The sequence below is a fragment of the Larimichthys crocea genome, chromosome III, assembly GCF_000972845.2.
Source record: "Larimichthys crocea isolate SSNF chromosome III, L_crocea_2.0, whole genome shotgun sequence".
Lineage (NCBI taxonomy): Eukaryota > Metazoa > Chordata > Actinopteri > Sciaenidae > Larimichthys > Larimichthys crocea.
In genome coordinates, this window is record NC_040013.1 from 12150235 (window position 1) to 12170903 (window position 20669).

Below are 20669 nucleotides of genomic sequence, written 5' to 3' on the forward strand. Positions count from 1 at the left end.
CTTGCTGTTTTTAGTCCTCCTTTTAGTTTGTGATGCAGTCGTAAACTATCTGATACTAATTCATTTTTAATGACAAAAGTGTCACATGGCACCTTTCTGCCATCAGTTGGCCCGCAGAGCTGGACTTGGGTGTGCTTGGTAGAAACAGGCCAGTTTTAAACAACAAGATGTCACACTTTGAAGTATGATTTATTAATCAAGATGCACAGTAATAGAACATTCAAAAACTATAAAGTAATCATCAAACCGCTAAATTCAACACTGCTTTATAGTTATATAGTGCAGAAACAGCTTTGATGCTTTTACTCTATGTTTACAATTTTTATTTAATTCGAGTCCAACTATGGTTCTGCTTTTATGTTAAAAGGGATAGTTCAGGATTTTTGAAGTATGACATTACGCATAGTCAGTGTGTTATCTACAACAGACATGCTCCAAGTTTGGAGAAGCAAACAAAAGTCCTGGCATGGAACACTGTTGTGGGCAGGATCAGCATAAAAAAAACAAAGCTAAAAAATCTATTTCCCTTTAAGTGTACGCCATAAAGAACATATCCTCACCACCTTACCTTTCTGTCAGACAGCCCTTTCCCTTGGTGCCACATTGTCTCAACCAAAGAACTTACATGTTCCTACGCCTAAGCCCAACTGTGCCATGCAGAGCGTGTTATGCTGACCACAACAGTGCTTTGCTCTATGTCTGACTTCTGTTTACTGATAATGCAAAGGTACCTCATACATACACACAAAAATGAGCTGTCCCTCTTTCTACTTAATACATAGTAAACATTAAAAGCATTAAAAATGCCTCTAGTGAGACATATAGGGCGATATAGGAAAACTGACCAAAGTCAGAGGACCAGAAAAACACTGTTAACCACCAGTCTAGCCTCATCATCCTCGTCCACAACCTCCATGAACTTTCCCATAATTCCTCTTATCTGCACTCCTCTGGCTGTTAATGGTGACTCGTATCAAATTAAAAACACTGATGTCAACCTTCAAGCACCCCAATGTCTACAAGCCAACAATTTAATTCTTCACTCTCTGGTCTGCAGTCAACTTTCTGCAGGCTGATCCTTCACACATCCAACCATTGTACGGGTGTAGGACTACATTGTGTCATGCTGTATCACAAAGGGATTCCATGCATGTGTTGTAACAAATAAAAACATCACACGTGTTGTCTTTATGTATCTATCTGTATGTAGATAATGCAGCGCTGTGCCTCACAGAGCAGAGATGTTTTCTGTTACTATATATGGAAGCTTTGGTCAAAACCTTTTTTTCCTAAGCAGGGGGTTCACAGAGAAATCACAGGGTTTACATGATGATTAACACAATCCAAAAAAAGACTGTAAAGCACTGCTGTCCTGATGGCAAACCACTACAAGGTTACCTCCAATTTAATTCCAAACTTTTACACATGACATTTGAATGAATTGTAAACTTTTCAAATAGTAAATGTATGGCATAATCTCATAGATTCCTTGTACAAAATGAAACTATGACTTTGAGTCATTACACTCCCATACTTATATGGCACGCCCTATGCTGCTACATTCCTAGATTGCTGATAGGAGAGATTTACTCCTGTCTGATTTATTTTAATGCAGCTACTATTCTAGGCAGCTCTGGGTGAGTTAATGAATGTATGAACTGTGCCTGGAGCCTGAGAGGAGGTTCAGATGTGGAGAGTCTTCATTTCTATCACAGTTTCACGCGGCTCATGTAGGCAGTCAGCTGAGCCTCCAGAGCCATCTGATCAAAGGTTCGACTGTGCGTCTGCTGCCTCACTCTCTCCCTCATGAGAAAGGAGGCCCGAGCCAGCCTGTGCGCTTCCTCCTGTATCTGCTCCCGCTGTCTCTGCAGTCTCTCCCTCCTCCACTCCTTCATGGTGATGCAGCTCTCTCTGACCTTCCTCATGGCCTCCTCCTCTCTCTGCAGCCTCTCTCTGAGCCTCCGATGGCAGAGCTGCCTGTGTTTGTTGTGTTGGTGTGTCTGCTGAGCTCTGACCCTGTGCTGGGTCGAGGCGTGCAGTGCGGCTCTCTCCATGCGCCTCTGGCTCAGCTGGACCAGGATCTGTTTGTGCGTGAGCTGCTGGAAACTCTGCAGCTCGGCCCTCAGCCTCGCTCTCTGAATCTGCTCCTCCTCCCGTGCAGCTCGCTCCTGCAGCTCCTTCAGCCGCGCCTCCACAGCCTGGGCGTGTTTCTCGCAGGAGTGCTGCAGCTTCTTCTCAAGCATGCTCCTCATCTTCACCCCCTCTTCCTCCACCTGTTGCTCCACCTTCTGTTTGAGCAGGATGTGCCGTAGCAGCTCCCTGCGATTCTCCTCCTCCAGCCTCTTCTTCTCCTTCCTCTCCTGCACCACCTTTCTCCTCCTGGCCTTCTGCTCCCTCTCCTCCACTAAATGCCTCTCCTTCTCTCGCTCCCTTTCCTTCACCTCCTCCTTCTCTCTTAGCAGCTTCTCCTGGTAGTGTTTGCGCTCCTCTGCCTCTTTCTGAGCAGCCTCTATCTTTTCTCTGCGTTGCTCCTCAACCTCCTCTTTCAGCCTCTTCCACCTGTCTTCCTGCAGGAGCACCTCCTGCTCAAGTTGCCCTGATTTCTCTTTCTCCTGCTGCTCCCTCAGCCTCCTGCGGGCCTCCAGCTCCTCATGCCAGTGTTGCATGCTCTGCTTGAGTTTCTTCCTCCTCTTTTTCTCTGCCTGAGCACGCATGACCACCTCCTGCCTGCGGGCCTCCTGCCGCTCCTCTTCCTCTTGTTGACGGTGCTTCAGGGATTCCTGCTCCTCCTGGTGCTTCACCAGCATGAGAGCTGCTATCTTGCGGTCTCTTTCTGACACAGTGACACACATCTCCTTCCTGATGTCCTTGGTGAGCCTCTCCAGTTTCATCTCAGTCGCTATGGAGTGCCTGAGGTCTCCCAGGCTGAAGCTGCACACTGTGCTCCTGTCTGGACAGGATGACCTGCTCACAGATTTCCCTTTAATGCACAGATCTGCATACGGGATGGGCCCATGGTGATCTTTCAGTTTGGTCTCAGGCTCCACTTGCAGGTCTGAGGCTTTACTTCCTGGACACCCATCTTCTGTCGCCTGCACAATCTTCCCCCTCTCCTCCCGACACATTCGTAAAAGCTTCTTTCTCTCCTTTTCGTAGGATTCATGCATGACCCTCACCGCCTCAAAGGGCGCGTCCCTCTGTTCGGCAATCAACTCGTTCAGGGATTTAATCAGAAGTGCAACAGGTTTGGCACCGAGTCGTGCGCAGGACTGAAGCGAGCGGGGGCTCGTTAAAACATACGGACTCCTCTGTGCATCCACCGAGGCAAAGTTGATCAGGTCCAAACGGGGCTCGGGAGAGGTGGACCTCCGGTCGGCCATTATTAAACTGATTTAAAGTTAAATTACCTGGATGCGAAATTTCAGGTGTTCAGAATCGTTTCTGCTCTCGCTCTCCTGCACAGGCTCTCGAGCTTTCCAGCACGGAGAGGTCATGACAGGATTATCTGCGGCTTTTTCCAGACAAGAAGAGCTCAGTGCCTCAGCTGGAAGTGACAGACAGACAGACAGACAGACAGACAGACAGACAGAGATGTGTGTTTCCAGGCAGCTTTATTTATACAAATGTGAGGAAACACTTTACATGTAGCATATTATAATGAGTATATAGTAGAACAGAATAGAATAGAATAGAAAGCTTTTATTGTCATTGTACAACATACTGTAAGCACAACGAAATGACAGGGGGCTTCAACGAGGTGCTGGTCCTGATATAGGTAGTATAGCATCAGTATAGACAAAGATAAAACCAAAATCAAAAACAAAGAAAACAGTGTGTATTCATACAAAGTGAATGCTGCACCTTGCTTGTATTTGCATAGCAAATGGTAAAAGCAAATTACACATGAGGTTATTGCTTGTGACACACAGGTAAGATATTGCACAGGAAGTTATGGATGATTATGGCTTTGTGGAAGAAACTGTTCTTGAGTCTGTTTGTCAGGTCAACAGGTCAAACAGGTGGTGGACGGGATGGGTGTTGTCTCTCACAATGGTCTGCGCTCTGCTGAGGCAGCGAGATGTGTGAATGTCTTTCAGTGCAGAGGGAGAACGTGTGATATAATATATAATGTAATAATAATAATAATAATAATAATAATATAAAAGAAATATAAGAGATTAAACATGTACAGAGAAATTAAACGTCTTAAGAAATTAAATCCATGTTTGAAAATAATACATGTTTTATCCCATTTCAGAATCAGAATCATCTTTTTAATAAAAATGTTAAATAAAATGTGAAAAAAGAAAACATGAGTAAACTCGTGCCAGTATACAGAAACAGCTGGCCGTGACGTGACCACGCAGGGGGACGCTTGTGGTTACCGTGACAACAAGAACAACGAAATCCCAGCATTAAGAGCGGCTCCCGCTCGTGTCGGATATTTATTAGTGCTCGGTGATTATTGGCGCGCCACCTGCCGGTGACACCGACAAACAACCCGTTGATGACGCGTCCCACCACGCCCTCCACGTCGGCGGTGCCTGAAGTTGGTTTCACATTGGTTGAACGTTTAACATTAGAGGAAGAAAATCGACGTTAGAGAAGAAACGTTTGTGCGTGTTTTGATTTTGAATCATGTGTACAAAAGGGAATATTACAAATCCATTTATATTATATTTATTTGAAGAATAATTCATATTTGAGTTGTCAGTATTTAAGAATAAACATATGAATAATAACGACGAGGACACCTTAAAACGTACTAACCAAACTAATTTTATTTCCCTTGATATTATTGCATTCATGTTTTTTTATTTTTAAAAATGTTGATATTTTTACGTTCCTGCGTTTCGCCTCTCGGTCTCCAACACAACACGGACTTCATTCACGTCAACAGTGATGAACTGCTGCTGGCGCGTCTTCTGTGTGGTTTCACAGGTATGTTGAAGTTACCTGAGGAAAAACAAATATACCTGTTTAACTATCACCAGAGCGTGCTACGGGTTTGCTTTTAATGTGACCTTCGCTGGGGCAGGAGAGTCTACAGTCTCAACACTCGTCTTAGTTGCGAACAAGCTGATTTCGGAGCTAACATGGCTATCGTAGACCAACGATAGCAAAGAGGCAGATGACAGCTGTTAGTACACTGCCCGGTACTTCCGGGTTTGGTTAGCCGCTAGCCCGGCGGGAATTTGGTTCTGGTTTGGTTGGTAGTCGACGCGAGTTTGTTTTTTAAAATATATTTTATCTGCTTTAGGATGTTCGTTGTCTGCGTTTTAACCCATTCGCAGTACTGCCAAGGCTGTGCTTCTCAGATATTTAATGTAACATTGGGGCTAATTGTAGTGATATAATTTTTTTCAGAAGCTAACGTTAACTATTAATAAGATATGATGAGCAGGTATGCAGAGTACGGTATCAGCAGGTCGATTGCTTTATATCAATCACATTGCTGATTCGACTTTTATTTAATCGGACAATTGCAACATTTCTCACTTGACCTACTTTGTAAGTGAGCAAGAGCAGCGGATTTCTATCTTGACTATTGTAAAGTCTTTGTCTATGTTCGGGTTAACAACTTGAAAACTCGCCCTACAATTATAGCGCCTTTATTCTGCTTCAAGAACCGGCGTCACAAGGTAGTTACGTTGTTATAACATTTACAGACACACATTTATATTGGTTTCCCTCTCTCAACACACAGCTCGTTCACTAACTAACCAAACATGAAGAGAACCAGAGGCGGCGGAGATGAGGAAGCTCCCCGGCAGAATGGCTCTGTCGGCCGAAAGAAAGGAGATCCGCAGCAAAGTGAGGCGGACGACGGGGGCTCTACCCTCGGTCCAGCTGACCTGCAAGACGACGACAATGACCCGGGACTCAGGAGAGAAATACGGAGCAAGTACAGAGACCTCATCAACTCGGTGCAACGTGAGTAAAGGCGTACAGGTTGTTTATGGCAGACCACATTGTTGTTATTTATTAATGTGCTGTTTTTTTGTTTTGTTTTGTTTTTTAAATGGCTTAAAATTGAACATAGACACTTTATGGACAGAATGTTGGTGAGTGAGTGATATGAATGAATACACGCAAAACTGCTGAAGCTGTTTGAGGCTTGTGGGATAGTTTTGCGTCAGGTGCACCCACCACCTGCCATTAACCCCCATATTAACTGATAGTAGATATTTTTGGAGACAACCATCTTTTTTGCCTCACTCTGTTGATCACAGTTTTCACGTCACCTTTACAAATAATGCACGTAAGCATTCAGGGAAATCTCAGGGTTGTTACCGCCCAGTGTGACCTGGCGGCCTGTCGTTTGAGGTGTACTTTACCTCTCCTGGCAGTTTGATCTGGCAGTAACAGCTGCTGTTTCTCACTCTGATGTGATTGGTGGACTGTTATGAAGCTCACTTAATTGAAGTCTCTGTCTAATATCCACAACTGTCATTGTAAAGTTCGATGCCAGCCATTTTGTCCTTCTCTTTCCAGGACAGACAGACACACACACACACACACACATTACTCATTGTATGTTAAACAGGTTGAGTTCAGGTAGACACACCTTTCTAAATCTTTCCCACACATTTCCAAAATGTTCTCAACACTTGCCATAACCTGTAACATGTCCTTTCATGTCCCTTATTTATAAGGTGAACAAGTCTTTTCACTGTCTGTCAATTCGGCCTCCTCTCTCTCACTGACACTGTGTGTGGCCTATGAACATCAGTGATAAATAAATTACACATTCATAAACACTGCATTGTATTATTGAATAGGCGAGACACATTAAGCATCAGGCAACCTCAAAATTTCTTAAGAAATGTTCTGGTTTGTTGACAAGTGTTTCCTTCTTCTGTTTTCAGAGAATAGGGAAGATATGCTCAGTCCCTCCAACAACAAACTCACAGAAGTTTTAGAAGAGGCAAACAAACTTTTTAAAGATGGTAGGTATTGCACGACCACAGAAATGTCTGGATTCAAGCCTCTCTAGTAGCAGGTTCTCCCAGTACCTGATTGTGTTTCCTCTGTGTGTTCCCGTTCTCTCCCACAGTCCAAAGACATACAGTTTAGGTTCATAGATGACTATATATGCCTGAAATTATGTACTTGTTGTATCCAGAGTAAAAATTCACACCTGAATCACGTACTGTCATCATCATGACACAACCTCCACAGTTTGGTCATTTTGATTTCGCTGTGTTCCTCTGCAGTCCGACAGGCGAGGGAAGCAGCTCTAGATGCTCAGCTCCTCGTTGTGGCCACAGATCTGGGAAAGGAGAAAGCCAGCCAACTGTTTGCTGAGGGCACGGCTTTCGATCATATAGCTTTTGCTGAGCGCCTTGTGAGTGAGTTTATTGTGTATACACATTATAACTGCATACATAAAGTGTTTGTTCAGGAATATTGAGCACACACAAACATGCACCGCTGAGATGACCTAATGTCCTGTTACGGGCCATAACAGATATTATCTTATTGCAGGTATTTGTAATCGTTGTATCTTCTTGTGTTCTCAAGTTCCCCCTCCAAGTGACCAAAAAACACCACCAGTTTCCATCTTTCTTTACAGCATTACAGTATCTCTCTGCTTCTCCAACAGTTGTCCTTCATGGGTCTCAACCGACTAGAAGATGGGGAGGACGACCAGCAGAACAGAGGTGGAATTGACGGCTACCTGCCCAAAGATGCTTGGCACAGAGTGGCTAGGAGAGCAGAGTCCTGTTTCATGACGGCACCGGCCTTCCACTACATGTAAGTGCCTCAGTGTGTTATGTTCCAGCCAGCCTGGCAATCATGTTTCCAAATAACAACATATATTTATTGATTTTTATTATTAATGTTATCATTATCTGTAGGTTTATTATTGCGTTATCCCTGGTCTATTATTGCCCTAATTAGTATTTTTAATCCTATGTTTTTTGTCATCAGGATGGGTTCGTTCCACGCAGAGCCACCTCCACCAAAGCAAAAGATAGAACGGCAGAGGAAGGCACCCAGCAAGGAAGCCGCGAGGATAATGCCTACTCAGGTAGCTAAACTCACATTTCCATGGCTCCAATTATCTACATGCATTTGACTTTGCAAGCAGTTTTAGAGTGTAGCCTTAAATAAATATAGCACCTTCTCATCACTCACAAAAGTGACAGAAAACGTATCCTTTCTGATTATGTAATGATAAGTAACAATTTAACTTTCTAAAAGCACAAATGCTCTTCAAATGCTATTTTGATTTTATAAGTGAGTAATTTTAAGATGGTGTTTGCATATATTCACATTGAGAGGCTTTTGATGTCCCCGACACTTACTGTATCACGTTAATGTTGTCTGTCAGCTGAAGAAAATGGAAGGCTCCCACCAAGAAGCGACAGAGAAAGAGGTGGAAAGGATCCTGGGATACCTGAAGAGTTATTACCAAGATGATCGTGAGTTTAAAGTCGACCATACAGACATTAAATTTGTACCGTTGTGTATTTATTATTTGATCACGTGTCTCTGTTTCTACCACAGCAACATCCCCAATATCTTATTACGAGTTTGTCATCGACCCCAACTCATTTTCCCGAACAGTAGAAAACATTTTCCACACGTCTTTTCTCATCAGGGTGAGTTGCCTGTGCTCAAGTTTGTTTCAGTTGATCTTTTCTGCCCTCTAGTGACTGTTAGCAGGTGTGACAGTGTTGTTTGTCTTTCAGGATGGGCTGGCACGGATGTATCTAGATGATGACAAATTGCCCTGTATAGGTGAGAACATTTTGTCGTATTATTTTGACTGGGGAATAACAAAGGAAATGTCTTTAGGTGAATTAGTTGACCAGTGTTGTGTGTGTTTGTGTCTCAGCGCCTGTAGAGGAGGGGGAGGTGGAAGCTGGAGGATCATGGAGCCGGAAACAGTGCATCATCTCTATCAGCCCAAAGATATGGAGGGTCAGTAAGGATTTAATCTAGAAACAAGGCAAATGGACTCTAAAATAAATCTTGTTTTATGTCTTAATTAATAATTTTATTGTTACAAAAGTCTCACTTTTCTTTTCTTTTCCCAGGAGCTCATAGACGCCTTTGACATCAGAGACACGTTGATTCAGCCTCAGAACACACAGACTGAGTGATGGACGCTGCCACTTTTTGTTCGCTGAAACTGAGCATTGTTTTTAGGTGTGTTACGTTTTTTTTTTAAACATATATATAAATTCTAAATAATAAAATGCCATTGCAAAGTCATGTATAAACTGTGTATGTCACACGTGTTAATTGTGACTAGTGACATTTTGTTTTAATTTTTTACTGTTTTTAAAAGTTTGAATAATAAAAGAGAAAGAAGAGAAAAATGGTACTGTTTTAATTTACAGAATGCGTAAATCGCAGGTGTTGAATATTGATATCCAACCTGATTCTGTAGAATATGTTAACATAATTTGCTGTATTCATAAATTATATTTATATTTTTGTATCAAATAGTTGATTCATAAGATTGTTTAGCCTTTTATATATATTTTTTGTGTGAATAATAAAAATGTAAAAGTTATTTTTTAAGTTATTAAAACACTTATTTTCTCCTACGTCATTTTCTGTATTAAGTAAATTGACTTAATTATGACAATTAAGGCAGTGGTGGGAGCTGGAGCCAGTATTGTAGTTTTTTTTTTTTTTTTTTTTTTTGGAGCCATAAAAATATTCAATAGGTATGTGTTGCTTCTACGGAGGCCTTTAGGAATATTTATAAACTACAGAAGACTGATAAAAAAAGATTTCTAGAATACAGTATAAACATTAATTAATGATTGATTGATTAATCAGTCTACTCACTAAAACAATATAGCTGTGGTTCCTAATGTGGTGTTGAGACACAAAAAAACCCCAAAACAATACATTCTAATCTCTGCTTTTCTCTAAAGAATAATATGATGAATTACACAACCTCTCCAGGCCTCCTGAAATTATTCAAACAGAGCAGGGGTGTAGAATCAGTCTGCAACAGATGACAATAGGTCTCAAGTACTGATTGTCTCACAAACTTGGTTGGGAACCACAGCATTTTTAGTAACTCTGGAATCGTTTTGCTCAAGATAAACTATACTTATGAAACCAATCAACATATTTTGTCCAGGTTTAAGCTTTCTTAAACCTGGACAAAGCCATTTCATCATTTTGCTACTAAATGAAAATAACAAATGGTAGAGGCAGAGGGAGCCAAAACATGGAGGCATTTATTCATGTACGTAATTGTATAAAATAAATTTCCAAGAAAACACAATAGTGGGCGGTTAAAGTGAGTTATGTGGTACGTTGGAAAAATGTATGAGGAGGGTCCATGTTTCTGCTCTCATTGTACAAATATGTTGGGAAGAAAAGAACAAACAAATCAAAAAAATCATCATTCTGTTTTTGCTGTAATGCTTCCTCCTGCTCCATTTTGGTTGAGTGAACTTCACTATGATCAGATGTACTGGTATCTTTGTGCGTTTTCATCATCACAGTGTACCACCGTCATCCTTGCTATCTCCTGGATCTTTTAAAGGGACAGGCACTCTTTATGCTGCCTCCCATCTCTTCCTCTCTCCCTCTCTGAGCATTTTTTCCCTCCACAGCAGTGCTTCGGTCTGCTCACCCGTGCAGTGATGTGAGGCTGGAGAGAGAAGCTCCCTTTTTCACACTCATTTGATTAGGTTCCTTACGTAATGTAGATTTTTATATAACAATGGCTTGAAAATATGTCAGGCGCACCATGGGCAATGCAATGCAGAGCATTTATTAGTCACTGAGGCACACACACATGCGACAGGGGAGTGTACACACACTGTAGCTCCAGTACAGATCTGCCTGCTTTGGCAATGCTGAGTCTGACTGATAACGATGCAGTTCTGCAGAAGGGTGCTCTGCCAGCCGTGTAGTGCCAGAGTCACTTCACCAGAGGAGGACATGGAATACAAGATGGGGAGCTGCATTGGAATCTCACGCCGCCAGGTAAACAGAGGAGAGGGAGTGTGCTGAACAGAGGCTGTCTGCAGTGTGGCATCAATGCCTGTGTGACTAGGAGTGTGCAAGACGAGCTGGTTTGGATTTTACTGGTCAAGAGCTGAGTCTTTATTCAGGCAAAGGCAGAGAGAGAGAAGGTGTACTCTAGTGCTGGAGGAGGGGCGACTCCAGCGAAGAAAAAGGAGCTGTGGAGATGGAGAGCAGGGGGATAAAGAAGGGAGGGGTGTAAAAGTGAGAGGATGATGCTGTTCGTAGTGGAGGAAGCTGAAAGGCAGGTTGACAGTGGATAGTGTATGTAGTACAGTCATTCAGACAGAAGACAGTCGAGATCGGAGGAACCTGTGAGGCAGAATGGGAGGGAGTCAGAATGTGTTTAGAGTATGATGTGATGTCTGTCAGAAACAGAGCTGATTAAATCAGTGTTATTTATAGAAATGATAATAAGCCTACTGTTCTTACAGGCATGTCACTCAGCAGGAGATGGCCTGTGATGATGGCAGATGAAATAGAAACCTAAAATACATTTCAAACCTCTGTTTGCATGGTTCCTTTGTTATTTGTGCCATCGCTTTATTACAGCAGAAGTGTGGCTGTGCAAGTGTGTCAACCACTGCCAAATCTAGACAGATACTGCGGACAGAAGAGAGGCACTGAAACAGGCATCACCACATTGAAGTGAAGAAGATGCATAATGTAAACGAAGAAGAGAGATGAATGAAAGCTACAGGTGGAATGAATATCATAACAGCTTCTGCAGGGAGGAGGTCTGGCACCTCATCCTCCTGTTTGTTTACAGTGTTGCCTTAGAACTGGTGACCCCCACCAGCTGACTGCAAGGCCTCCTGAGCCAGTCAGAGCAGGTGACCCCCCCCCCCACCACCACCACTTCACTACCACCCAAAGCAGACATGGCTCCCCCAGCTCCAGTTCGATCTCCTCCCCTCCCTCCCCCTGGTCCTGTCCACTGTCCTGTCCCTGTGTCCACCCTCCGTCCCAATCCTCACACTCAGCATGCAATGCAAAAATAGCAACAGAAGTACTGGGGCTCCTCAGGAGAGAGCACAGAAACAAACAACGGCCTTGAGTCCGACAGTAAACACAGATTGGAGGGGTTTGTGAAAAGCTCGGTGCAGACGCTGTGTGTGGAAAAGTCTCTTGTTTGCAGTGGTGAGTAGTTTGTGAGTTGCAGGACTGGTGCTGATTTTGGATTATTTGTTCAGTTTATTGTATTTCTTTAGATTGAGGAGAGTCAATATATGAAAATGGAGGGACAAAGTTTAAATGTTGGGGATTTTAAGCTTTTATTGACATTTGTGTGACAATAATATATATTTATTATATTTGCCTTGGCCAGGAGCATGAACATAGTAATCTATTCTGTAGTGTTCACCTCTTTCCTCTTACTTCTCTTACTTATACATATTATCTGTGATATACAACATTCTATTGTGTTAAAGTTATTTTAGAAATACAGCATTCTGTCTAGTTTGAAGTTTGTGTTGCCTGCTTGTTTTTTGTGCCAGCTGAGGGGTCAGGCATGGGCCAGGAAACAGTAACCTCATACTGTAGACATCTAAGGCAAAGACATACGGTGCTCATCCAAACACAAGAGCTTAAAAGATGGCTCACGTTGAGTGACTGATAGGCCAACAGCGAGGTGAGAGGTAGATCTGGCAACAGTCTGATCATATGATTTCCCCCAGTGCTTTCTGTGCTGCCAAAAAAACCCTGAAACACTGCCGGCAGTTAAAGTGCACGGGCGTCTGCAGTGTGGGGGCTGAAATTACACCCCATTCGCACAAATAGCAAGCAGGCAGCCATGGGAGAAGGCTCGCCACATCACACAATTAAGATGTAAGCCACAGATATTCATTTTCCTGTGGAATAATCATGGGAAATATATAGGATGAGTGTGCTTAACAATTGTGCATAAGACTGGAATAAAGTCTAACAGCAGTGGACATGGCAGAACTCTATTTATAAAGTCTTACATATTCAGGTCAGTGCTTTCTGACTATGCACAGAGCTACCGTACAGTCCCTGCAGTCATGAGGAATGCACAAACAACCTTCCTGTGGCACGAGTGTTTACTGCACAGCTGCATTTCATACAACCAAGAAATTCTCTTGTGAGAGACAGAAAGATGGATGACCGAGAAGAGAAGTTGAGCGAGTGAGAGAGATTCTATATCTCTACAATATCTATACTCCTTATATAGTGGTGACAAACTGTATTAAAGGTGCTCCTGGATCTGTTAAATAACCACAACCCTACCACGTGTTGGTTAACAGACCTAACACTGCTGGAAGCCAAGAGACAACACAATCTGTTATTTACCACAGGAGGATCACCTTACAGAATTACCCAGCATCCGTCACTGTATCACTATGCTGCAGTCACATCACAAGCTCAGAGTGACAGACTGCATGTGAAGATGTTTCATTCTAGCAGGCAATGCCATTTGTTTGACGTAATTTAGACAAGATGGGGTCCGCTGGTCATAGGAACTTATAGCAGCAGGACTTACTGCGCACTCTCCAATCAACCTCTATAATTATAAAAAGTTATTCCATCAAAGAGGATACAGTTCCTGCTTTTAAGCTCATATCAGCAGACGTAAAAACCTGCACTTTGATCTGGGAGGGACGTCTTGTATCACAAGTCCCTAATCTCTAAAACAACACACACACACTCTCCCTTCCTGCTAGTTCAACCTACTCCTGGAGCCCTTTAATCCTGAGGAGCACGTCTGTGACTACTGGGGGACCACAAATTCCTACTCATATGCCGATGGTCCTTCTGTGCTGGTGTCTTTCAGCCAGCTGATGCGAGAGGCAGTTGGTTTGGGCAGTTGTGGCCCTGCAGCTGGCTGAACCATGGGGAATGAGAACAGCACAACTGAAGCGTTGGTAAGGGCAAGCTTGTTGGCTTTGGATGGCTGGAATTGGTACTTGGCGCCTCCGTGCTGCTGTACATACCTTGAACTCTTTCATGCACGGAGGACTAACACTAAAACTAACACTTACTGGCATGATTACTAACTGCTGGCTTTGGTAAAACACATGGGATGTGCATGGAGCTCTAGTCTTTGTGTACATTCCCATGCTTAATTGAGGCTTGTCTAATAAGCACTTAGATGACATGCCTTGTTTTATTCTGTGGTTAACTACTGTAAAACAGAGAGATAACGAGAAAAATGTTTATATTGTGCCTCTCAGAATGTGCCTTGATCTGTGTTTAATGCTGCACACTGCGATACATCCAAGCTTGCTTTGCATCTTATAAAGTCCATCATTCATGTGATGGTTGGAGGGCCATTACTATACGTATGCCTCCAGTTAGTTACTGTTACTGTTGCACTTGAACCAGTTTTTTATTTTTTTTGCTGTAGTTGTGTACTTTACAACAGCAATTAGAAATACAGACAGCTATAGAAAAATGTCCACATGTGAAGGAGTTCAGCAGTGGAATTCAGGATTATTCTAATAGGATTATCATAAACATTTGTCTCATGAGCTATAGACTCTACAAATCCATGTGCAAGGATGTGATTGCAGTCTGGGGTTTAACATTCTTACTTTTGCCGTACAAAAGTAAGTTTTCAGTGCATACCAGTACGCCTACACTGTGTACGAGAGGTTTATCTAAAGATGTCTTGTTGAACAATTTCATTCCCCATTGCAGCCAGAAGAGGGTGCTCCAGAAAATGTTCTTCTGTTTCCACCTCAGGAAAATCAAAATGACTCCCTACAGGTACAATCTGTGTATGTGTTTGAGTGTGAAAGCCTGAGGGAATCTAATCTTGTGTGTACTGGTGCTCGAGAATTTGCATCTGTTCACAGTGAACATAAAGCTCTATAAATCGTCTTCCTGATTTTGTTATAGTGCTCAGTATTACCCTCTAAAATACCCAAACTGCATGCTATGTCTTTAAATTTACCTTAAAGGGGCCCAGACACAATGCCACAGGCTGACATCTGATTACAAATTTCATGATGAAAAGCAATCGTACTTCTCAAGTTCTCACTTTAAAAGTGGCAGACGATGAAAAAGAGCAGATTTCAAACCTCTTATAGCGTCCACATGTTTATCATTTGTTATACAGGTGTGCTGTGATTAAACACTGGAAAATGTGTCCTCCTGATACTTGTGATTCCTTGTGACTGCAACACTCTTCACTACCCTTATCTGGTTTTGTAACCTGGTGATGCAGTTATATATTTGTAATGAGCTAAAAAGTAGAAAGGGTCACAGAAAATCCACAGGCGGTAATAATTATTTCGTGGTTTGCTTAATATCCAGTGAAAATAAGCCACAGGAGACATTACTAAGCAGCTGAAAACACGGACAGATGTTTGGCAAATGGACCACAGGGTGTTTAAATGTCAATTAAGTGTCCATGTTGATGATGACTAATGATGTCAAACCTTAGCAGCACTGTACTGTCAGGTCAGAGTCGGATGGCTTTTATAATGCAGGAAGATGTTGTGTGTCTCTGTGTATATGTGCCCATGTGTGTATGTAACCAAAGCCTCATGGAGTGTAACCTGATCCTCTCTCAGGGGGTCACCGCAGGCCCGACCCTTGGCCTAATTTGCAGCATTCACCTGCAGAGGCACTGTCAGTCAGATAGAAGACACAGCAGCAAGAGAAGGGGGGGCTGGGGAGGCGGCAACAGAGGTGGATAAGGAAGGAGGAAAAGAATGAAGGGAGACAGAGGAGGAGGAGGAGGGAATAGAGGGCAGCTGAGTGGAAAGAGTGTACAGTAGAGGGGGAGGAGTGTTTTCAGCACTTCCCTGTGGCCAGCCCTAGTCAAGTCAGACAGTCCCAGCAGCAAGCACTGTGTTTGTGTGTGGTAGTGTAGTGTTTCTAGACTCTCTCTCTCTCTCACACACACACACACACAGAGTGAGAGCCTGAGGAGGCTCATGGAAATTTAACAGGGGAGCGGCAGCAGCAGCAGCAGCAGAAGACAGGACAGGATACTGTGGATACGAAGGAGGAGGAGGAGGAAGTTAGCTGAGTCAGTACAAGATAGGAGAGGGAGCGTCAGCAGCATGTGTTGCAGCATGTTTCTGTCGTCCTCTGCTCCCTTCAAAACACAGAGCCCTGCAGAGGCTGCCTGTACAGCAAGGTAGCAGAGGAGCTGCACTGCACTGTAGAGTCACCTTCAGCACAGTGGAGCACACTGCTGGGTAAGTGCAACAGAGGGAGAGAGATGTGGGATGAAACTTGTTGGGTGTGTAATGAAAGAAGAGGACAGGAGAGAAAGTGTTGGATCTGTTTAATCTTTCTCTTTATGTAAGAGACTCCTGTTCCTGCTTTAACACTGTCTTCTCACTGTTTACACCAGTCATGTGTAAAGCATTAAAGTTGTGTCAGCACATGGGCACTGACACTTTGAATTAGTGAGTATTACTTACTCACTCTTGGACAAGTAGCAGTTCCCAAGGCAACCCTCAGCTTGCTTTCTGTTTTGTTCCTGTGTGTTAATTAATAACAGACAGTGCTTTCTGTCTCAAACTAACACAGGCTGTGGCTTTTTCACCTCACCGCTCTTCCAACATCTTCACACAATGGCCAATAATACGGTTAATGTGTTGGCTGTAAACCTGGACATGCTGTGCCACATGGCGCTGTTCCTTGCTTCTCTGTTATTAGTGTTCTGAGTTGATATCAGGGAGGTGGAAGGGGTTAGTCTGTTTCCACTGTGACATTAGCTGGCCTTGATAACAAGGTGAGAAACAGGAAACAGGAAACCCAAGACACAGTCAACATAGAGCTATCTCATGACAGAACTGTGTTCGGCTCTGCTTGCGTGACTTTTGGGGTCTGTACAATTTATTTTAATCTTATTATGTAACAATATAGAGAATAACAGCAGCAGGCAGATCAGAGGCATTCAGGTTGACTGTGTTGGGTTCAGTTTCTTTCACTCTGTTGTTCTTTAATGTTTTATGTTATTCTTCTTTTCTCCTGCCACCAAATGTGTGGCCAGGTTTCTTTTTGAAAATCTAAATAAAGTACATTTATAAATAGCCCAGTATAGAGGCTACATTATTGGACAACAGTCTTGACAGTTTGAAAGAAAGTTGAGATTTTGGAACGACTTTTATTCTCGTGTTTGTGTGAGCAACACAAGAGATCTTCCATCTGTGCTTGATGTGTCACACAAAGGAGGCTCTTTGTGGTGGTGACACAGGTGAGGGCAGTGACTCAGAGCCTCCCTAGTACACACACAGCTTTACTTGTTCATCTGTCTCCTGTATCCACATCCAGAAAGTACACCAAAATAGACTAAACTAAAGCAAGATGTGACATTTTGTAGTTTGTCTTGAAGGAGGACATTTTGCTAGGAAATGTCATAGTAACCTAAATGATACGTACAAAAAACTAAACGTGTCTCCTTGAAGAATTGATTCATCATTTCAGCTTTTCACCTCTGCTTGTCTGCAGCCATGCTGTCTACTAGCAGTTCATATATAATGAATGAACAGATTCAATTATGAATCTCAGCAGTGGAGATCATTACCACAGTTGTTCTGTTTCCTTCTGTAATCACACTGTTAAAACAACTCACATCCTAATTCACATAAACAGCATCTCTCTGTAAGAAACAGGCATATTGAATGTCACATATGTTTCCGTGTGTCTAAGCAAGTGCACATTTGTTTGCCTGCACCTGCACACCTCAGTTTATACGTGAGTGGGGGGGAAATAAGGGAAACTTTTCCCTCTGTAAACTGAGGCAGGCTATGCGGGAGAAATTCCATCACATTGTGGGTTCACAGTTGAGTGTTGTGTGTTGTGACGGCAATGTTGCTGCAACGTGATGCCACAGCCAAGTGTTGTGGTGTGTGGCTGCGGTTGGACTCTGTCAAACAGACAGACAGGGAGAAACAGACAAGGCAAAGTTCTCCATGTATTGTCCGAGCATGAGATGAAGTCACACTTTGAATGCAAATCTTTTCCGGCTGTTTTGGAAAGTGATCGGTTGTGTTTAAGCAACATCTACACAAATATCATCATCTCATCAAATTATTTACTCAAGATCTAGGAACAAATTACAGACTGAAAATGTCATCCAAATACTCTAGACAATGATTAAACCATGGTTGACTGTGCCTGCTACAGTCCAGACAGACAGGTTCGTCTTTGATGATTGTAAATATTCATACTCACAAGGTACAATGTGTTTGACACCTTTGGAAGAAAATTACAGCATACATCCTTGTGAGGTGTTTCTAAGGTGAACACAACTGTAATGACCATACAGTACATTTAATAAGTTGTGTTTTTCTTCACAAATAGTAGTTATGTGCATAATGTAAACAAAGCTGAAGAAATTGGGCTCATGCGCTAAGCCTAATCATAAATGCTTGAAATAATCCTTCAGTCTCAGTAACAGTATAAGAAAAGCAGGCTGAAAGACAAAGATGTTTGAGTGTAAGGCAATTCTTCAGTTAATGTGACCTATGAATTACTATGCAAACAACTCTTCAGTTAACAGTTACTTAGCATATGGGTGGAATTATTTGTTCATGATGTTTGGCCTTGAGAATTACGTCTATATTTGTTCCCGTGTTTGCCCGCAACATGCTCACACTTGTTTACACTCTATCATGCATAGTGCCATAGTTTAAAGAAACACCAGTATGTAGCTCACTAAGATTATGTGTCACTGTCCCACAGGCTGAAGCTCACAAGGAGAGTTTGGCCCAGAGGGACGATAAAGCGCTGTTAACGGAAGCCTCCACCAGCCAGCAGAGTTTGCTGTCTCTACCAGTTCTCCCAGACGTCCCAGTCGTCACTGGAGTAGAAGAGAGCAGAGGTGCAGCTGGAGACCAGGTGGACAAGGAGGACGAGCTTGAGTTTCCTCATGACCTACTGCCCAGTCTAGACTTCAGCAGTGAGCTCAACATCTGGGAGTCCTCGCTGGGGTAAGTCAAGGGGATTTACACACACACACACACACACACACACACACACACACACACATACACACATACAACCATAAAAAGTTGTGCAGACAATAACTATCACAGTTACGTCAAGATAAAACTGAAAGAAGAGAGGCATGTTTTTGCTTGTCTTTTGGTGGCTGGTACAGTTCTGTGGAAATGTAAATCGTGTAAAGAACTACATTTTTCATTACGCCTTTAATTTCTGGGAAAAGAAAATACACCGGGGGAGTAAAAGCACGCTGTGTAGCATAACTAATTTTAAAGGCCTTGAACATTTTTTTCCCAATAAGCTTCTGAGCAAAGAGCCCACTGTTTTTTATTTATTTATTTAGGTTTTTTTGTTTTGTTTTTACCACAGTTTTATTTTTTAGGTGACATCATATTTCTGTGAGTCAATCAAAAACAGCAACTGCTTGTCAATCAAACAACTACCTTTAACACCTTTTCACTTTAAGTTGCAACATTTCAGAAATATACTCAAATATATCCTGTGAGACAGCAGCCTATCCCATCATGCATAGTGTGAGAGGCAAAGTAAGACCCTGGACAGGTTGCCTATAAATTGCAGGGCTAACACATACACATATAATAACAGTGTGATTAACTTTAGCTTTAGTTTCTACAGGTATTATAATTCTTAAACCTTCCCACACACTGTTGTGTGTCTTGCAAAAAGCATTCAGTCATGCCTAATGTTTCTATTATCAAGGTTATTTTCCAAAGTTAAGAAAAATATTAGATCCGCCAGCTTTCAAGATGCAGGTACATCATTTAAAAATCATACTATTATTTCATTACTGTATGATAACATATTGGATATTCATTTAGGTTGATTTATGGTTGGAAGGGGACAGATTTGTACAGATTATTCACCCAAGGTGAAAGGTAATGTGATATTGATTTGTTGCATGTGTGAATGTGTGTGTACGTGACTGTGTGTGTGTTTGTGTGTGCTTAGCAGAACTCAGACTAGCTCAGGTGAGAGGAAATGTGAGCAGGTGAACCCCCTGCTGGCGGGCCTGCAGCATCACATGGAAATCAGTCGACCACTGGTGTCTCTAGACACAAGGTACCACCTAGACTGAGCATGATGGGCGATAGGGGGGTGTTTGCTGTGGGAGAGCGATGATACAGAGTGAAACCAGGGAGCATGGAGTGGAACGAAGAGATGGCAGGATGATTGAATGTTTCTAACTTATACTCGGGTGTAATGTATACTGCGGATGTTAAGCCTTGGCTTGAGGTGTGGTTTGTTGTTTCTTTTCATGCTTGGCTGAATTATCTGCAGACTGACTTGATGTTCTGCCTCAAGTGTTATCTGGCATTCTGCTTATGTGAGTGAGTTGAGTGCTGAGGTTAACTGTGCTTATTTGTCTAATGTGCTCTGACAACCTGACTCCTACCTCATGCCTGTAGTATAATAATTATTATTGCTTGACGTCAGTGTGTAAAGCTACTAAGAGAAACACAGGAGCTAATTGTGATTTCCTTGGTAAAAACTCATTGTGCACTCTTAAGTCTTGTATGATGATGCTTTACTTAACTTTGGGACATACATGGCCTAAAATGCAGGAGCACATGTTCCATTCATCCTCAGATAGATATGACAGGCAACAACTTGTTGCCATCTTGCAAACAATTTTAGTTTATTTTGCTGCTCTGCCCTTTAATAGGGAGTGCCAACATGTGAATTAGATACAGGCTTGAGTGTCAGGTCGGTGAGGT

The 20669-nt window shown here is 42.6% G+C and overlaps 3 protein-coding genes across 8 annotated transcripts in view; 2 read left to right on the plus strand and 1 right to left on the minus strand.

The window, feature by feature from the left end:
* Window positions 1-1709: 1709 nt before the first annotated feature.
* Window positions 1710-3380, minus strand: LOC104918783 (coiled-coil domain-containing protein 177). Its single transcript, XM_027278496.1, has 2 exons — window positions 2442-3380; window positions 1710-2396 (listed from the first exon to the last, which is right to left on the minus strand). Exons 1-2 carry the CDS (start codon window positions 3378-3380, stop codon window positions 1710-1712), a joined length of 1626 nt encoding a protein of 541 aa, XP_027134297.1.
* Window positions 3381-4396: 1016 nt separating this feature from the next.
* nsmce4a (NSE4 homolog A, SMC5-SMC6 complex component) lies at window positions 4397-9347 on the plus strand. 4 transcript variants are annotated; one of them, XM_027273912.1, is made up of 12 exons: window positions 4397-4549; window positions 4901-4941; window positions 5708-5934; window positions 6870-6950; window positions 7218-7348; window positions 7607-7758; window positions 7936-8035; window positions 8339-8429; window positions 8515-8609; window positions 8700-8748; window positions 8846-8931; window positions 9048-9346. In XM_027273912.1, exons 3-12 carry the CDS (start codon window positions 5730-5732, stop codon window positions 9111-9113), a joined length of 1056 nt encoding a protein of 351 aa, XP_027129713.1. In that variant the 5' UTR covers window positions 4397-4549; window positions 4901-4941; window positions 5708-5729; the 3' UTR covers window positions 9114-9346. The 4 variants fall into 4 exon arrangements, with proteins under 4 accessions (XP_027129713.1, XP_010728469.1, XP_027129716.1 ...); XM_010730167.3 differs by lacking the exon at window positions 4397-4549 and having other exon boundaries at window positions 4797-4941; XM_027273915.1 differs by lacking the exons at window positions 4397-4549; window positions 4901-4941 and adding an exon at window positions 5186-5209 and having other exon boundaries at window positions 9048-9347.
* A 919-nt stretch (window positions 9348-10266) lies between these two features.
* Window positions 10267-20669, plus strand: part of tacc2 (transforming, acidic coiled-coil containing protein 2) — a 49362-nt gene continuing 38959 nt past the window's right edge. The window contains exons 1-5 of one of the 3 annotated variants that reach the window (XM_027276809.1): window positions 12011-12147; window positions 13689-13889; window positions 14665-14733; window positions 18673-18920; window positions 19903-20013. In XM_027276809.1, coding sequence (XP_027132610.1) covers window positions 13857-13889; window positions 14665-14733; window positions 18673-18920; window positions 19903-20013 — 461 coding nt within the window. In that variant the 5' untranslated portion in view covers window positions 12011-12147; window positions 13689-13856. Of the gene's footprint in view, window positions 10969-12010; window positions 12148-13688; window positions 13890-14664; window positions 14734-18672; window positions 18921-19902; window positions 20014-20669 lie in introns of those variants that run through there. The other 2 variants (XM_019266260.2, XM_027276814.1) reach the window with 2 other exon arrangements.

Bases quoted from the DNA above. Each gene is read 5' to 3' on its own strand.
- LOC104918783 (XM_027278496.1), bottom strand. From the start codon at position 3,380: ATGGCCGACCGGAGGTCCACCTCTCCCGAGCCCCGTTTGGACCTGATC. The intron at 2,397-2,441 runs GTGAAGGAAAGG...TTAGTGGAGGAG, and splicing joins TGCTAAGAGAGAAGGAGGAG to AGGGAGCAGAAGGCCAGGAG.
- nsmce4a (XM_027273912.1), top strand. From the start codon at position 5,730: ATGAAGAGAACCAGAGGCGGCGGAGATGAGGAAGCTCCCCGGCAGAAT. The intron at 8,749-8,845 runs GTGAGAACATTT...TTTGTGTCTCAG, and splicing joins TGACAAATTGCCCTGTATAG to CGCCTGTAGAGGAGGGGGAG. The intron at 8,932-9,047 runs GTCAGTAAGGAT...TTCTTTTCCCAG, and splicing joins TCAGCCCAAAGATATGGAGG to GAGCTCATAGACGCCTTTGA.